The sequence below is a fragment of the Dasypus novemcinctus genome, chromosome 29 (assembly GCF_030445035.2).
Source record: "Dasypus novemcinctus isolate mDasNov1 chromosome 29, mDasNov1.1.hap2, whole genome shotgun sequence".
NCBI lineage: Eukaryota > Metazoa > Chordata > Mammalia > Cingulata > Dasypodidae > Dasypus > Dasypus novemcinctus.
In genome coordinates this window covers 30,767,566-30,784,594 of record NC_080701.1, presented here as the reverse complement: position 1 = coordinate 30,784,594, position 17,029 = coordinate 30,767,566, and the positions used below count along the sequence as shown (strand labels likewise).

The window sequence follows — 17,029 nt, the reverse complement described above, 5'->3', positions numbered from 1 at the left end:
AAATTTTGTCCTCATCAACCATTAGATTAGCAGAGGAACTCTGTTCTCTGAGTAGGGCCTTGGGGGAATAGGATGCAGCAAGCGTGCATTTGGAAGGTAGTTCTGGAAAATGAGGCGTGGGCATTGAGGTTAGCACAGGTCTGATGAATTCTGAATAGGACAATAATAATCATAGAAAGAACAGATAACACTGACAGTGCCTACAACTCACTGAGTGCCTCCAGCATAGCAGGCATTCAGTAAGCATCCAGAGCTGGTATACCTGGTATCTTATACTGATATTTCATATACTTCCTGGTCCTAATTGTAGCTGGATTTTGTCGAGGTTCTTGACTATGCTACAGAAAATGAATTTCAAGAGCACATCAGGTTAGTTAGACCAGTAGTTTATTCAGGTAGGGAGGGAAGAGAAATGGAAGAAAACAACAGATCATGGATCTCAGTTATAGAGGAAGGGGCTGAAAAGTGATCAAGTGGGCTGATTTATAGACTACAGTTCCCCATTATTTGTTATAAATGTCCATGTTTTACTTGCATGGTGACCATGGCAGGGGAGAAATGGTGAGAGCAGGGCACGGAGGGCAGGAACAGGCACATGGACCAGAGCCAGTTCAGGCACTGGGACAGGGCAAAGGTGGGAGAGCAAGAGAGAGCAAGAGGTCTTCACACTTGCTTTTCATTTTTTTAAATACACTTTTTATTTATTTTTTAAAGATACTTCGGTTACATATAAAAAATATAAGGGATTCCCATATGCCCCACTCCCCGCTCCCCACACCTCCCACTTTTCCCCACATTAACAACTTCTTTCATTAGTGTGGTACTTTCATTGCAATTTGATGAGCACATTTTGGAGCATTGCCACTAAGCATGGATTATAGTTTACTTTGTAGTTTACACTTTCTCCCACTCAATTCTGTAGGTTATGGTAGGATATATAATGGCCTGTATCTGTGATTGCAGTGTCATTCAGGACAGTCCCGAGTCCTGAAAATGCCCCCATATTACACCTCTTTTCCCTCTCCCTGCCTTTCAGCATCTCCAGTGATCCCTGCCACATCAATGATAACAGTTCTTCCATTGCTAGAATCACAGTACGTCTATAGCAGAATACCAGTAAGTCTACTCTAGTCCATATTTCATTCCCCAGTCCTGAGGATTCTTCTAATTGAAGAGGGGACTTCGATTCCTTATGGCTGATGGAACTCTCTGGCTTGTAGTTGCAGACTCTCTTGGTTCCTTGATATGGTGGTTGTCCATCCTCACCTCCTTGTTAGTTGTCCTGGGTGATGTGCTTGCTTTTTAAACCATTCGTTATTCTGCCCCTTTACTAACGGCACAGGAGGAGTTCCAGCTGTTTGCTGCTTTGATTGGTTACCCCACCCATCAATCCCCCAGGAGGGCCCAATGATAAGGCCCCTGGAGAATATCTGGAGCTTCTCCTTGTTTCCGGAGGAAATCTCATTCCAAATTGGATTTCTCTGGAGGGTCTTCCAGCAGCCACCTTGGGGGTACTGAAGGACATATGGACTTCTTGCCAGGTTCCAGATCTGTCTTTTGATTCCCTAACTAGCCTGCTTCACTATGACGTAGATTTTATTGTATCTCCTTGATTCTCAAGGGCCACCAATTTAATAAAAGCTTTCCCCATAAAAACATGCAGCAAAGTTACACCATGATGCTTTGTTGTGTTTTTCCTAATGGAACATAAAACATTTATTCATAGAATCACTACTTTTTGCTTCAGGATAATAACAGGGGTTTGAATCCAAGCATTTCTATTCAGGGTGGAACAATCTCCGGCTCCCCCTAGGCTGTGCAGATGCAGCTCTCCATAACCCACCTGGGACTTCCCAGCCCCTTTAGGATTGACAGAATAATTTAGAGTAGAACAAAGAAAGCAGGCTTCCTACTTTATTAAACTTGTAGTTTTTCCCCCTTAATTGGATCATTTATCTTTTGACTGACTGAGAAATACTCCTTCAGGATGCATGACAATCATAATGCTTCTCTGCCTTTGAAAACGCGTGACCTGTGCTTGGAGAGGTGCCTAAATCTGCACATGTACAGGCAACGCCACTCCAATTTATTCCCCTGGTTTCTGGAAAGGTGGTTCCTCTTGCTTTAAGCATTGATTATAAGATGAAATCTTTTTCATTTTTTAAAAATTTGTATTTAAAGTTTGTCTTAGATTTTTTTTTTTTTTTTTTTTTTGGCAACACTGAAGTTTAAAGATATTAAATAGTTGGCCTCAGATATCATAGCTGGTAAGTGGTACAACTGCGAATCCAAACCAAGTCTGTGAGGTAATTCTCAACTTGGAAGGGTACAGTTATTGCCTCCCTCTCTCACTCACTTTTAATTTAATTTATTTCATTATATCTTTTGTCGGTTTACAAAAAAATCATGCAGAAATTACAAAGTTCCCCTCTAACCCCCCCAATGTGCAGTTTTCTCTGTTTTTTATTTTTAACATTTTATGTTAGTGTGGTACCTTTGTTAAAGTTGATAAAGACAATATTATACTTCCATTATTAACTATAGTCCCTAATTTACAAAGAGGTTCACTCCCTGTGTTGTACAACTCTAGACTGGTGGCGTATATACAACCTACATTAACCCGTTAGCTACTTTCAAGTATGCAGTTCAGTGGTGTTAAATGCATTCACAATATTGTGCTACCATCACCATTACCAAAACTTTTCTATCACCCCAAACAGAAACTCTGTACCAATTGAGCACTAACTTCCCATCCTCCATCCCGGCCCCTGGTAACCTGTGTTCTACTTTCTGACTCTATGAATTTGCATCATCTGATTATTTCATATAAGTGAGATCAAACAATTCCTGTCCTTCTGTGTCTGACTGATTTCACTCAACATGTCTTCAAGGCTCATCCATGTTGTCATATGTATCAGAACTTCACTCCTTTTTATGGCCGAATATTATTCCATTGTATATATATATATATATTTTGTTAATCCAAACTTCTGTTGATGGACATTTGGGCTCCTGTCACTTCTGTGCAATTGTGAGTAATGCTGCTATGAACACTGGTGTGCAAATATCTGTTTGAGTCCTGGCATTTAATTCTTTTGGGTACATACCTAGAAGTGGGGTTGCTGAGTCATATGGTAATTCTATATTTAACTTTCTGAGGAACCGCTAACTGTTGTCCACAGTGGCTGCAACATGTTATATTCCCACCAACAATGTACAAGGGTTCCTCTTTTTCCATATCTTTGCCAACACTTATTATTATTTTTAAATAGTAGGCATTCTAATGGGTGTGAAGTGTATTTCTTTGTGGTTTTTATTTGCATTCCCCCAAAGGCTAATGATGTTGAGCATCTTTTCATGTGCTTATTGACCATTTGCACCTCTTCTTTGAAGACTTGTCTATTCAAGTCCTTTGCTCATTTTTAAAATTGGGTTTTTTGTCTTTTTGTTGTTGAGTTGCAGGAGTCTTTGATATATTCTGGGTATCTTATCAAATATATGGTTTTCAAATATTTTCTCCCATTCTGAAGGTTGTCTTTTCACTTTCTTGATAATGTCCTTTAATGCACAAAAGTTTTTAATTTTAGTGAAGTTCCATTTATCTGTTTTTTCTCTTGTTATTCATGCTTTTGGTGGGAGGTCTAAGAAACCATTGCCTAATAAAACATCCTGAAGACGTTTGCCTGTTTTCTTCTAGGAGTTTTATAGTTTTGGTTCTTATATTTAGGTCCATCCATTTTTCAGTTTATTTTTCCATATGGTATGAATTAGGAGTCTACTTTCATTTTTTTGCATATGGATATCCATTTGTTGAAGAGACTTTTTTTTCACCGTTGAGTTGGCTTGGAACCCTTGTGAAAAAATCATTTGACCATAGATGTGAGAGTTTATTTCTGAACTCTCAGTTCAGTTCCATTGATGTGTGTGTGTATGTGTGTGTGTGTCCTCTTGTGCTAGTACCACGCTGTTTTGATTACTGTAGCTTTGTAATAAGTTTTAAAATTGGGAAGTGTGAATGCTCCAGGTTTGTTTTCCTTATTCAATATGGTTTTGACTATTCAGGACCCCTTATCCTTCCACATGAATTTGATTATTGATTGCCTTTTCCATTTCTGCAAAGAAGGCTATTGGGATTTTAATTGGGATTGTGATGAATCTGTACATCACTTTGGGTAAAATTGACATTAATAATTAGGCTTCTAATCCATGAACACTGAATGTCCTTTCATTTATTTAGATCTCTTAAAATTTCTTTTGGCAATGTTTTTGTCCTTTACATCTTTGGTTAAATTTACTCCCAGATATTGATTCTTTTTGTTGCCATTGTAAGTGGAATTTTTGTCTTGATTTCTGCTTCAGATTGCACATGACCAGTGCATAGAAACCCCACTAATTTTTGCATCTTGATACTGTATCCCACACCTTTGCTGAGTTCGTTTATTAACTCTAGTAGTTTTGCTGTGGTTTTTTGGGAGGATTTTCTATATACAGGATTATGTCATCTGCAAATAGGGAAAATGTTGCTTTGCCCTGTCCAATTTTGGTGCCTTTTATTTCTTTTTCTTGCCTAATTGCTCTGGCTCCTCTTCTTCTCAGGGTCTTCTCCAATCAGGCCCTTATCCCCACCACTCCACCTAAACTGCTCTTGCAAAGGTCACCATTCGCCTCCCCATGGCCAAATCCATTGACCAATTCCCAGTCACCGTCATACTTACATACCAGCAGCATTTGCCACCATCCTTATGAAACAATTTCTTTACTTGGATTTCTTAGGTTGCCTCTGTCACTGTCCAAGCCTTCTTGGTTTCCTTGACTCATTTCTCCTCACCTTTCTTAACTCCTGATGTTTGAGTGACCCATGAACTCATCCTCAAACATCTTCTCTTGAGTACTTGCATTTACTCCTTTAGTGACATCATCTAAACATTAATAAGTCTTACATGTAAATCTGCAGCCCTGACTACTGCCCTGACATCCTTACTGCCTGATCTACAGCTCTCCTGGGATTTCTAGGAGGCTTTGAAAACTTAACGTGTCTTAAACCAAACTCATTTTCTCTAACCACACCCACCCTACCCTAAACTGACTCTTTTGATGGTCTTTTGAATAACAATAAGTAGCAATTGTCTTCACGGTTGCTCAGTCAAAAACACTGGAGTCAACCTTGACTTCTCTTTCTCTCAATGCCTACATGTGGTCCTGTTGTGAATCCTCTCAATGCTCCCTCAAAATTGTATCTAAGGGAGCAGGTATAGCTCAGTGGTTGGGCATCTGCTTCACATGTGCAAGGTCCCAGATTCAATCCTCCATACCACCTAAAAAAAAAAAAAGATGTCTAAAATTTCATTGATTTTAACCACATCCACAGCTACCACTCTGGCCCAGTTATATTAGTCACTCACCTAACATAACTGGCCCACCACTTCCAACCTGGCCCCTCAACAGTCTCTTCTCTACCTAGCAGCCAGAGTGACGTTCCACACGCACAACGTAAGTCAGTTCAAGTCATTATCTGCTCAAAGCCGTCCAGTTGTTCCTCATCTCAGAGTAAAAGGAAAGTCCTCTCGGCCAACCAGGCTCCACATTGTAGGCGCCTGTTATCCCTCTCACTTCTATTTCTCCCACACCCCTCTCACCAACTGCCCTCTAGCCAGATGTATCCTTGCTGGTCTCACATATGTCAGTCCCCTGACACTACAGGAACTCAGGGCCTTTGCACTTGGGGCCTCTTCTGGTAAGCTCTCTCTTCCCAGATTTCCATATGGTTTGCTCCCACCTTTGCTTGAGGTCTCTTTAAATGATACCTTAACAAGGAGGCCACCTTTGACCATCTTATATAAAATAACTACCTTGCATAACTCTACCCATTTTACTCTGCTTTCCCCCACAGCATATTTATCACTTGATACGTTTATTTGTTTATCATCTGTCCACACTACACTAAATGTAAATGCCATTAGTGCAAGGGACTATTCCTGTTTTGTTCACTGTTATACCGTCAGTGCTTAGAATAGAGTTTAACTTGAAGTAGGTGCCCAGTGAATGTTTGCTGAGTTAGTAGAGAGAAGAAGAATGAATGGCATGCCTGATAGCAGAGATTCAGATGGGCTTGTGGCATGTAGCCGACAGAACAAGTCCTTCAGTCACTACTGAGGACTGCACTGTGACTGGCCCCTTCCCAGTCTGACTTCTGCCTTGTTTCTGTTCCAGGTGTATGGTCTCCCCAGTTTGCTGAGGCTTTTGCGATGACTGCAGTCCTCTTGTGGAGACAGGACTGCCCCTCACTGCCACAGCCAAGCCATATTGGCTCCCTGCACCTGCCTGTGCTCGGTCCGCAGTCACCATGGGCAGTGTCAGCAGCCTCATCTCTGGCCATAGCTTCCACAGCAAGCACTGCCGGGCCTCCCAATACAAGCTGCGCAAGTCCTCCCACCTCAAGAAGCTCAATCGGTATTCAGATGGGCTGCTGAGGTTTGGCTTTTCCCAAGACTCAAGCCATGGCAAGTCCAGCTCCAAAATGGGCAAGAGTGAGGACTTCTTCTACATCAAGGTCAGCCAGAAGGCCCGGGGCTCCCACCACCCAGACTACACTGCCCTGTCCAGTGGGGACATAGGGTGCCAGGCCGGGGTGGACTTCGGCTCATCCACCCCACCCAAGCTCATGCCCTTCTCCAGTCAGCTAGAAATGGTAAGTAGGGGTCCCTGGCAAGGGGAAGCAGGGTTAAAAAGGCAGGAGAGAAGTAGAATGAGGGTAGAGAGCAGGGGATGGGGTAGTCTAAATGTTTAGATCTCCAAAGACACAAGAACAAATGTCGAACTAGGGAATTACTGCATTGGGCAAGCACTAAGCTAGAAGTCTTGGTCAGCCCTTGTGCAAAGAGAAAAAGGGAAATAAAAGCCTTCTTTCCTTAACTCTACGGGGATATAACTGATTGCCAAGACCAGACAAACAGCATCATCGTCAAACATGTGAGGAGGATAGGGAGTTCTGTGTCGCCTGTACAAGAAGATGGAGAGTACGTTTGGGAAGCCTTGGCCACTACCCTCTGTAGCAGACTCTGCATCCCTCCACCCCTGGGAGCTGGAGTCTTTTCCTCACTATCTGCTGAGGTTGTGCAGTGAGCTCCTCACTCAAGCTTAGCCCAGAAGCATCTCAGGCTGGATAAGGAGTGAGTTTGTTATCATTAGTACTTTAGCAGGGATGAGGCAAAGGTGTCGTAGGCACTGAAAATCAGGCTGTCATACCAGCTCGAGGGCTCAGGACACTGGAAACAATTTTCCTATTCAGTTCCCACCCCCACTTCCCAGGGGACTGAATTGATGGCCTTGATATACTAGGAAAACAGCCCTGGATGTTTGAATAGAGTTTTAGGCTTTGCAAAATAAAGTGTCCTGGAAACTGCAAAATAATCTGCCAACGAAAATAACAGTTTTATATTTTGTTACTTCACGTGTTCCTCCCAGTCCGGTGAGGAGCCCAGGGTCAGTGTTCTGATTCCTGGCTTACTGAAAGAGGCAGTGAAAAAGAAAAGAGGGAAGAGCCTCTACCAGGGGCACCCCCTGGTCTGGACTAAACTCTGGACCTCCCGGCTCCAGCCCCATGCCCTGACTGCACCCCGCACAGAAGCCCAGAGCCGGAAGCCCGGCCAGGGAACCGTGGAATGGTGTTTCCTTCTGGACACTGGGGCAAGCCAGACACTGGTTGGTATTTCCTACTGCCCCAGATACAGGGGCTTTTCTCCTTCTCGGAGAGAGTCACCACCTTAGGCTGCTACAGCTCCCGGCCAAGAAGGGGGCGAAGAGGCCAGTGTGTGCTCAGGTCTGGCTTGCGGAGGCCAGTGGGCAGGCCTGGCAAGCCAGGGAGCTTTCTGTGTGGGGAGGCAGATGGGACGCGTGTTGAGGGGAGACGCCGGGGTCAGTGTGATTCTTCTCCTCCCTCCCCAGGGCTCGGAGAAGGGGGCGGTGAGACCCACGGCCTTCAAGCCCGTGCTGCCGCGATCCGGAGCCATCCTCCGCAACTCTCCCGACAGCGCCAGCCACCAGCTGCACCCTGTGCCTCCGGACAAGCCCAGAGAGCAGGAGCTGAAGCCCAGCCTGTGCTCCGGGGCACTGTCTGACTCGGGCCGGAACTCCATGTCCAGCCTGCCCACACACAGCACCAGCAGCAGCTACCAGCTGGACCCGCTGGTCACGCCCGTGGGGCCCACCAGCCGTTTCGGGGGCTCAGCGCACAACATCACCCAGGGCACCGTCCTCCAGGACAGCAACATGATGAGCCTGAAGGCTCTGTCTTTCTCCGACGGGGGTAGCAAGCTGGGCCACCCGAGCAAGGCGGACAAGGGCCCCGCGTGCGTCCGCTCCCCCATCTCCACGGACGAGTGCAGCATCCAGGAACTGGAGCAGAAGCTGCTGGAGAGGGAGGGCAAGCTCCAGAAGCTTCAGCGCAGCTTCGAGGAGAAGGAGCTGGCCTCCAGCCAGGCCTACGAGGAGCGGCAGCGGCGCTGCAGGGACGAGCTGGAGAGCCTGGAGCAGAAGGGCGGCGGCAAGCTGAAGCCGGCTTCGCAGAAGAGCCAGCGTGCCCAGCAGGTGCTGCACCTCCAGGTGCTCCAGCTTCAGCAAGAGAAGCGGCAGCTCCGGCAGGAGCTCGAGAGCCTCATGAAGGAGCAGGACCTGCTGGAGACCAAGCTGAGGTCCTACGAGAAGGAGAAGACCAACTTTGTCCCTGCTCTGGAGGAGACCCAGTGGGAGGTGAGGCCTGCCTGGTGGTGGTGGGCTTGGGGGGACAAGTGTTTGGGGCCAGAATTCAGATTCTGGCCAATGGTGTGTGGAGGCATGCTGCTCAGGCCAACTGGACTACAGTGCCCACTGGCTGACCCAAAGAAAGGGCCATATACCAGGGCCTCCTGGTAAACCACGTGGGGGGATGCGTTTTTGTCTTGAAGTCATGCAGGGGCTTCCTACTTGCCCTCCATCCTCACCCTCTGTGGCCCCCAGAATTGAACTTACCAACCCAGCTATTGGCTGAGAAGCTAGGATGGAGAGGCACAAACTTAGCTGAGCTCTCCAAGAGCCAGCCTCACTGCCTCTGCTTACAGGAGGCTCAAAGGAAGCACGAGCCAGATCTGAGCTTGTGTAGGCCCAAGAGCCCAAGTGAGAGGGTGGGATTGAAGAAAGTGAGCCCCACACTAGTAAGGTGGCCCCATAAGAGACAGATCTCAGTTTCGGAATTGGCCACTCCCTGCAGAAGCATTAGTGGAAGCTTCTCTCTGGTGGGCCGAGATGGAAACATGGAGGCTAGAGGGTCTCACATAGGCACGTGCAGACTTAGACACACCTAGAAAAGAGACATCTTGCCCAGGCCTTGCTGAAGAACCAGTGTCACCCCCACATCCTGCTAGCTGGAAAGAAGCTTCTCCCACCTGGAGGACCCTTGGGGTATGGGAAGGGAAAAGTAAGGACACGCTGGCAGCTCTGTTATAGACCCCGATCCGAGACTCCTACCCTGGGAAGGAGATGAGGGGTCATTGTGTCCAGCCCTCTGCCTCAGGGCCTGCCTGGACCAGCACCCACTGCCCCCAGGTGGGTGGGGTTGACCCTTAGTAGCACAGCACACTTGTTTGCACTGGTGCTTCCTGTGCTTGCCTGGGTGTAAGGCGTAGGGGTGTTTTTAGGGGCAGAGAAGATCCTGTGTGTGGAAGGGGCGGACAGGTGAGGAAGGGAGGGTCCTCTCCAGTTTTGCCAGGTTTCCCACAGAGAAAAGTACATCAGCCGTGGGGCAGGGCCCTGCTTTTTTCTCGATGTTGACACAGCCCACCCTCTGGATGTTTCTTAGCCTGGGCATGGGGACGTGTCAGGGGCATCTGGTGTTAGGTGGCTGCCTTTATTCATCCAACCTGGAAGTCAACTGGATATTGCTGTGACCCCATTCCCAGCTTGTCCAGTCAGGCAGTATTATTATAGATAATATTAACAATGAGTGATAATGATTGTGTCTAATTATAAGTATGTTATAAGCATATCTATCAAAAACGGTAATTTATAGAGTGTTTATGAAGTCTAGGCCCCGGGTTCTCTCACTGAACCCTTACAACAACCCTCTGGAATAGTCACTGCTACTAAGCCTCAATTTAAAGTTAAGGAAACTGAGGCACAGAGAGGTTATCATCGCCAAAACGTGGTTAAGTGACTTGTCCAAGGCCACCACATATTAAGTATCAAGAGTCAGGCTTAGGTCCCAATGCTTTGGCCTCGGCGTCCACCTTCTTAATCAACACCGCATTGCCACCGTGCTGATATATTCCGAGCTCACTCAGACCCTACATGGTGTGACCAGGAGTCCGACTCAGGAGTCTCCTTGGGAACCTGTGCCTCAACCATGACTCTGCTGTTCCCCACGTGGAGTAAACCCAGGCTGGGGCTTGGGACCGCATTCTCCATTTCCCAGCTGAGCCTCTTGGGTGGCGCTGGGTCTTCTCTAGGACTGGGCAGTGTTCCCCTGGTGGTCCATGGGAGACGGGGAGTTTCTAATGCGAGAGGGGACGTGAGGGGGTGTGAAGGCAGCCTCCCGCCTTGTCCCCAGAGTCTGCCCTGGAGGAGGCCAAGCGCTGGCCTTCACTCTGGCCACCTTCATCCTGAGACAACGGCAGATGCTCTTGAGACACAGCCAGCTGGAGTGGCGCGGGTCTTCTTGTGACCCACCTGCGACCCCAGGTGACCAAGACCCCAGAGGCATGTGGGTCTTCCTCGGTGCTTTGGTTTTCGTCTCTGCTCTCAGCCAAATTTGAATGAGTAGGAGACACGGTCGAGGTGTGGGGCCAGGGAAGGATACGCTCTTTCGTCCTTCGGCAGGTATTTATGGGGCACTGCCTCTGAGGCATGGGTTAGTAATAGAGTGTGAGTATGTGAATACCGTCTGTAACCCCATGAAGAGAGGAAAGCTGGGTGTGGAGGGGTAAAGTCAAAAGGCTGGGGCATAAATATGGGTGCTAGAAATCCAGGCACAAATCAGCTCTACTGGACAGTGGAGCCACAGGCAGTGGGACGATGACACTCTTGACCACGGAGAGTGCACAGTCCTGGGTTTGGATACAAATTGAGCTTTAGACTCTGAATCAGAGATGAGGCAGGCCAGCAGTGGACCAAGGTGGACTGGAGAATGAAAGGGGTGCTGAAGAGGGGTTTGACCTTCCGGCATCTTCTATACCTCCTCACTTGGGACTTCTTGCTAAGACAGCATCTCAAGTCTACTTTAATTCTCTTATGCAGCTAAGATGTCACTCGCCCTGGGTCGAGGACACTTATCCCTTGGCATTCTCTCTTCTTGCCTCTGGCAGGTGTGCCAAAAGTCCGGCGAGATCTCCCTCCTGAAGCAGCAGCTGAAGGAGTCCCAGACGGAGGTCAATGCCAAGGCCAGCGAGATCCTCAGCCTGAAGGCCCAGCTGAAGGACACCCGGGGCAAGCTGGAGGGCATGGAGCTGAGGACGCAGGACCTGGAGAGCGCGCTGCGCACCAAGGGCCTGGAGCTGGAGGTCTGCGAGAACGAGCTGCAGCGCAAGAAGAACGAGTCGGAGCTGCTGCGCGAGAAGGTGAACCTCCTGGAACAGGAGCTGCTGGAGCTGCGGGCCCAGGCCGCCCTGCAGCGGGACGGGGCCGCCCTGGGGCCCGGGCCCACCTTCTCGGAGGACATCCCCGCCCTGCAGCGGGAGCTGGAGCGGCTCCGGGCCGAGCTGCGGGAGGAGCGGCAAGGGCACGACCAGATGTCCTCCGGCTTCCAGCACGAGCGGCTGGTGTGGAAGGAGGAGAAGGAGAAGGTGATCCAGTACCAGAAGCAGCTGCAGCAGAGCTACCTGGCCATGTACCAGCGGAACCAGCGCCTGGAGAAGGCCCTGCAGCAGCTGGCGCGGGGGGAGGGGGCGGGAGAGCCTCTCGAGATTGACCTCGAAGGGGCCGACATCCCCTACGAGGACATCATAGCCACTGAGATCTAGGGGGGCTGCCGGGAGGAGGGCTGGGGTCCTGGCACAGGGAGGCAGGGCTGGTGAGCCTGGTTTGTGGTGGTTACCCCTCCCCGTCCCCCTGCTCTGCGAGAAGCCAACACCCAGCCACAGACTTGAGCGCCTCGAGTGGGAGGGAGGGGTCCGAGATGACCGCGACTCTCCCTGCCGGTGCCCCAGTGCTCACCATTCCTGAAATCCATCCTGGACGAGAGCTCTGCCTCCACTGGCTTCTCCCAAGATGTGGGGCACAGGGATTGCCTGCTTGGCTTTAGGTGCTTGGGGAGCTGGCGGGAGCCAATTGGAACAGCGGTGCCCCCCACCCCAGGCAGGTGTCGATGGCCTTGAACTCTGTAGAGCCCCCCCAAGGACAGACGCTCCCTTCCGCCTCTCTTCCCAACACCTCTTTTCTCCCCTGGACATGCCCGTCGGGAAGCCTTGGATGTAGATGGAAGCCATTCCTCACCGGAAGCCTTGGAATCTGGCCCGGCCAGACCCGGAGCTCTTTTCCCCTGGCCACGGAGCCGGAGGGGATGGAGTGGGGCGGGGAGAGCCTGGCTTAGCCCCCACCCCGGCAAGCCTCAGGAGGAAGGGGACCGAGGGGGCAGCCCAGGAGAGTTGGAGGGAGATGCTAAGTCCTGAGGTGCAGCGGCGGGACTGCTTGCCCCTGGGGTCCCGCTTCTGCGCCAAGCCTGGCGCCCTGGAGAGGAGCAGCCTCTGGACCAGTCCCCTTAAAGCCAGAGACACTGGGGCCTGAAGCAGATGCCGGGATGATCAAAGGCTGCATGGCGCGGAGCCATGTGGCTTCCCCCGGGTCCCCTGGAGAGCCCCCGGATGATTCCTCATTGAGACAGGGACTTCCCTGCTCGGTTCAAAGCCAGCCAGCGGCTGCTCGGTTTTTCCCTTCCCCGGAATCAGGTCTCTCTTTGCCTCCCGGGGTAGCCCCCATCCATGGGATGGCGCCAGTGGGGTCCTTCGCTTGTGGCCCCATTCAGTGGCACGCCTGTCCCCCGCGCCCCAGCCTGGTACCTGCAGAACATCTTCAGCGCCAAGTTCCAACGAGAGTCTTTACAGAGGGGCCCACAAACGCCCCCTTCTGAGCTGCCCTCCCTTCCCTGCTTCACCCCACGGGAACCCAGAGGGCTGCGCCTTTCTTGGGTCCAAGTCGGGGCCTGGGGGAGACGGAGGGATTCTCTTCTGAGGATGTGCAGGGCCGGGGAAGGTAGAGCGTCTCGGTGGCTTGGTTCCAGGAACATTCTTCTTGCTTTTTTCACTTTTTTTTTCCCTTTCTTTCTGGTCTTTTCAGAAGTGAGCCAGATCGAGCAGGCAGACAGGCTGTTCCGTGTGCTATTTTTGACTCCAGCCACAGCTGCTGTTCTTAAGGCAGCCAGCCCTGGCTGCGTCCCTGCGCGGCGCGTCTGCCCACAGGGGCGCGCCGCGGTGGGCGGGCTGAGGAAGGAGCCTGCGCTCCTAGCCCAAGCCCAGACCAGTTTGCCCTCTGCTTTCTCCGAGGGAGAGGGGTGGGAGGTGCCTCTTGTCCCCTGGCCCCCCCTCGAGTCCCCCTCGCAGCCCTGCCCTGAGCCTGGGCTGCGGACAGGGCCAGCGTGCGTGTGGTTGGCTCTGCCTTCTGGTCCCTGGGGTCAAGTGCACCTGCCCTGCTGCTCTCACTTGACAGGTGGTTTTCTGGAATGTTGAGTCAGTGCTACATTTAAACCTAGAAAGGACAGGCCAAAAGGCTGCCCCTGACCCTGCCTGCTGGGCATTTCCCTCCCTGCGCTGCTCCCACCAAGTCAAAGACCACCCCCCCCCCCCCCGTTCCTGGTTCCCGGCCCGTGTCTTCACTTCTCACCAGCCCGTGCCTTGTTGGGGTCCTGTCCAGTCCACAGGGTCAGAGAAGGGGGCTGGCTTCCCCTCCCCAGGCTGGAAAGCCCCCAGGGAAGTGCGGCCAAAAGCCCACTGCTCTGCCTGCGCGACCTGCCCTGAGAAGAGGTGGGTGCTGGGCCCCGGGAAGGGCAGCTCTAGCCCAAAGCGGGGCCCCCCCGTGGCGGGTGACTCCACCCTCCACGCACAGGGACCCTGCCCCAGGTCTTGCCTGGGACCCCAGGTGGCAGGTGCTCTCCTTGGGCTACCGCAGGCACAAGGCCCCAGGGTGGCTCAAAGGGCCCGAGAGGGCACCGCTGGCCTGTAACATAGCGACCTCCACGTGGCCGTCCACCCGTCCCCCTTCGAAACGCGTCCTCATGATCCGTGGACTGTGCCAAACGCAGCCTCCCCTTAAGGGGGTTTTGGATGGCAGTGGCTGCGTGGAGACTGGGGAGGGCGGGCAGATGCCAACCTCGGAGCTTTGCCCGCGTGAGCTCAGGGCCCTTCCCTTCAAGCACCAGCCCTTCCCTTCAAGCACCGCTGCCCCTGCCGACAGGTCATGCTGTCAGAGCCACCCTCTGGTCTGAAAGTGAGCCCTCTCCCTGCAAAGAGCAAGCACCTGCTAGCTACCATCTCCCCCACTTGGGACTGTGACCTCCTTGGAAATGGACTGAACAGACTTTGCGTGCTGCCTCCTTCGGGTGAGCTCCTGCCAGGTGCCCTCTGCCTCCAAGGAGGACCCTGAGCTCCCGCGGGGGCCTGGAGGACCCTCACTCTGCTGAGCTCCAGGTGGGGGCTGACAAGCCTGATGCCCAGATACTCCCTGAGCTCCTTCTCTGCCCCCAGATCATTGCCCAAGGGTCCTCCAGGCTGAGCTATTGGAGGGGCAGTTTGGGGGAAGGGGGGGGGGGGAATCCCTGGGGCCCTGGTGCTGCAAGGTTGGGAGGCCGTGCCCACCCCAGCCCGGAGGCGCCTCCTCACCTCCTCTGCGGTTTGTCTTTGTGCTGCCGCATTCGCGGGCTGAGCTGGCACCTCCAGCAGAGGCTGGCTCTGGATGAACTGGCACTTGGAAGAATCTGTACATAGGTATTTTTCTCTTGGTCGTTTTTGGTTGTGGTTCGGCTTGCTTTCGATGGGCTTCGTTTTATTTTCGATGTCATTTTCTGGCCATGTAAACTATTTCTGCGAATTTTATGTTTTTATTTATGAATAAAGAGTGCTATTTCTCATGCCTTCCGTAGCCATTTCTGTCCACCCGGGCCACCTACGTCCTCCTCCCTGTGGTGTGGCAGCTCCCTGGCACCTCTCCATTGGGGACGAGAAGAGTGATGCTCCTTTCCCCCAGCACAGGAGGGCTGGACAGGGCTAGGGAAAGGTGGTAAAAGCGTGCACCTTGGGGTCGGACAGACTTAAAGCTGGTCCCAGCCATTTGCCCACCTGGGGACTTTTGGAAGGTCCTGGCCTAACCTGGAAAAAGGGAAAGGAGAGCAAGAGGCAAGTGCCTCTGAAAATACAGAAGGGTCCTCTCCAAAATAGAATGCCATTCCCTAGACCCCCAGCCCCTCCTGCTCCCTCCACCAGCTGCCCACCTCCGCAGCCAGCTCCCGGGTCTATTGCATATGGCCTCTTTGGCAGGAGACCACAGTGGCTATTGTCACCAACCCAGGGGCTGCTAGCTGGGAAGGTGTGGTCACCACAACGGCCATCTGTCCAGCCTTCCCGGTGCCAGCCTGTCTCGTTCACCATCGACAAGCATTACCTACTGCTTTGGGCCTGGATCCTGGGCCCAGAGGGCTCATGTTCACGTGGTGGGAGACAGAAGGGGCATAGAAAGAGGGAACTCAGATCACAACGCAGCAGCGATGGATGTACAACTAGGTGATTACACCAAGCACCAGGGATTGTCTACTTTGCATGAATTGTATGCTTTATTAACATGTACCAATAAAAATGATTGGTTAAAAAAAAATTACTAGGCAGCCGCGGGAGCACAGGATGGTCCCGGCAATGGTGGGAAAGATCGGCATGAGTTGGGGCCGGAGGCAGGAGATGGCCTTGGAGGCACGGTGGGATGGAAGGGGAGGGTGGCAGAAAGGAGAGGCATCAGAGGCATCCCGTCAAGAAGCGCAGCTCCAGGGCACATGCGCCCACCCCTGGAGGACTCCCTGCCTGTCCTCGGTGACAGGAGCGGAGCTGGAGGTTAGAGGGGTAGAAAGACCGGGCTGCAGAAAGCCTCCTAGGCCAGGAAAAACAGGCTGGCTGAGAAGTGACGAGCCCACCGCTGTCTGATTCCAGAGCCCCTGTGCTTTCCATTGGCCACAAAGAAGTAGGGAGGTGGGGCGAAGAATCAGGCCTGGGCTAACCCTTGCCCTTCTCCTTCCTAGCCCTGACCTGAAGGCTGGTAGACTTGACCCCAAAACAGGCCTGCACGCATCACAACCTTGGGTAGCCTCGGCCTCTTTCGTTGGGGCAGGTCCTGTAACCGACAGGATTCAGCAGAAGCGCTTTGCCAGCTCCAGCCGAAGCTTTAAGGAGACCTGGCGGTGTCCACTTTCGTACTCCCGGGCGCCCCGAGCTGCCCTGCTGGGGACCCCACACAGACCAGGAGGAGCCCAGGGTCCCAGGTCCAGGCTGAGCTCTGCCTCCGGCTCACTGCCTGTAAATGGCCTGGCCAGACCCCGTGGGACAGCCCCCACTCTGTCCTGCAGAAGATCTGGCCCTTGGAATCTTGAGCACGTGATATGGTGCTGGGGGGAAGCCGCTAAATTCTGGGTGATTTGTTATATGGCATAAAAATATTCAAAGCACCCTCCGGCAGCCCCTTCCCCCACCCTGGCACCCTTAGTTGCCACCCTGTGAGGTCCTTAGCCGTCCAAAGGGCTGAGAGTAAGGTAGGAGCAGGGCCCCTGCGAAGGCACCTGGCCCTGGAAAAGACTTGTCCAGGTGGAGGGGGGCAGGGATTTGGGGGAGCAACGGTTTTTGCCCACCCCACCTCCTCTGAGGACCCCTCTCCTTTCCAGAGCAGCCCGTGCTTTAGGTTTTAGTACATGTGCTTCATGGAGTCTCCCAAAGCTGCATATTAGTTTAGGAAGGAAAAAGAAAAAAAAAAAAAAAACAGGAAGAACAAAATGGAAACAAGACAGCAGGAGAGCCAGACTCCTGCTTCCCCTGAC

At 51.9% G+C, this 17,029-nt stretch overlaps 1 protein-coding gene across 1 annotated transcript in view; it reads left to right on the top strand.

Moving 5' to 3' along the window:
* Positions 1-15,088, top strand: part of LZTS1 (leucine zipper tumor suppressor 1) — a 56,224-nt gene extending 41,136 nt beyond the window's left edge. The window contains 4 exon segments of the mRNA XM_004479965.5: positions 6,211-6,333; positions 6,336-6,688; positions 7,945-8,748; positions 11,334-15,088. Of these exon segments, the coding sequence (XP_004480022.3) occupies positions 6,246-6,333; positions 6,336-6,688; positions 7,945-8,748; positions 11,334-11,987 (1,899 nt within the window). The 5' untranslated portion in view covers positions 6,211-6,245 and the 3' untranslated portion in view covers positions 11,988-15,088.
* Positions 15,089-17,029: the final 1,941 nt, after the last annotated feature.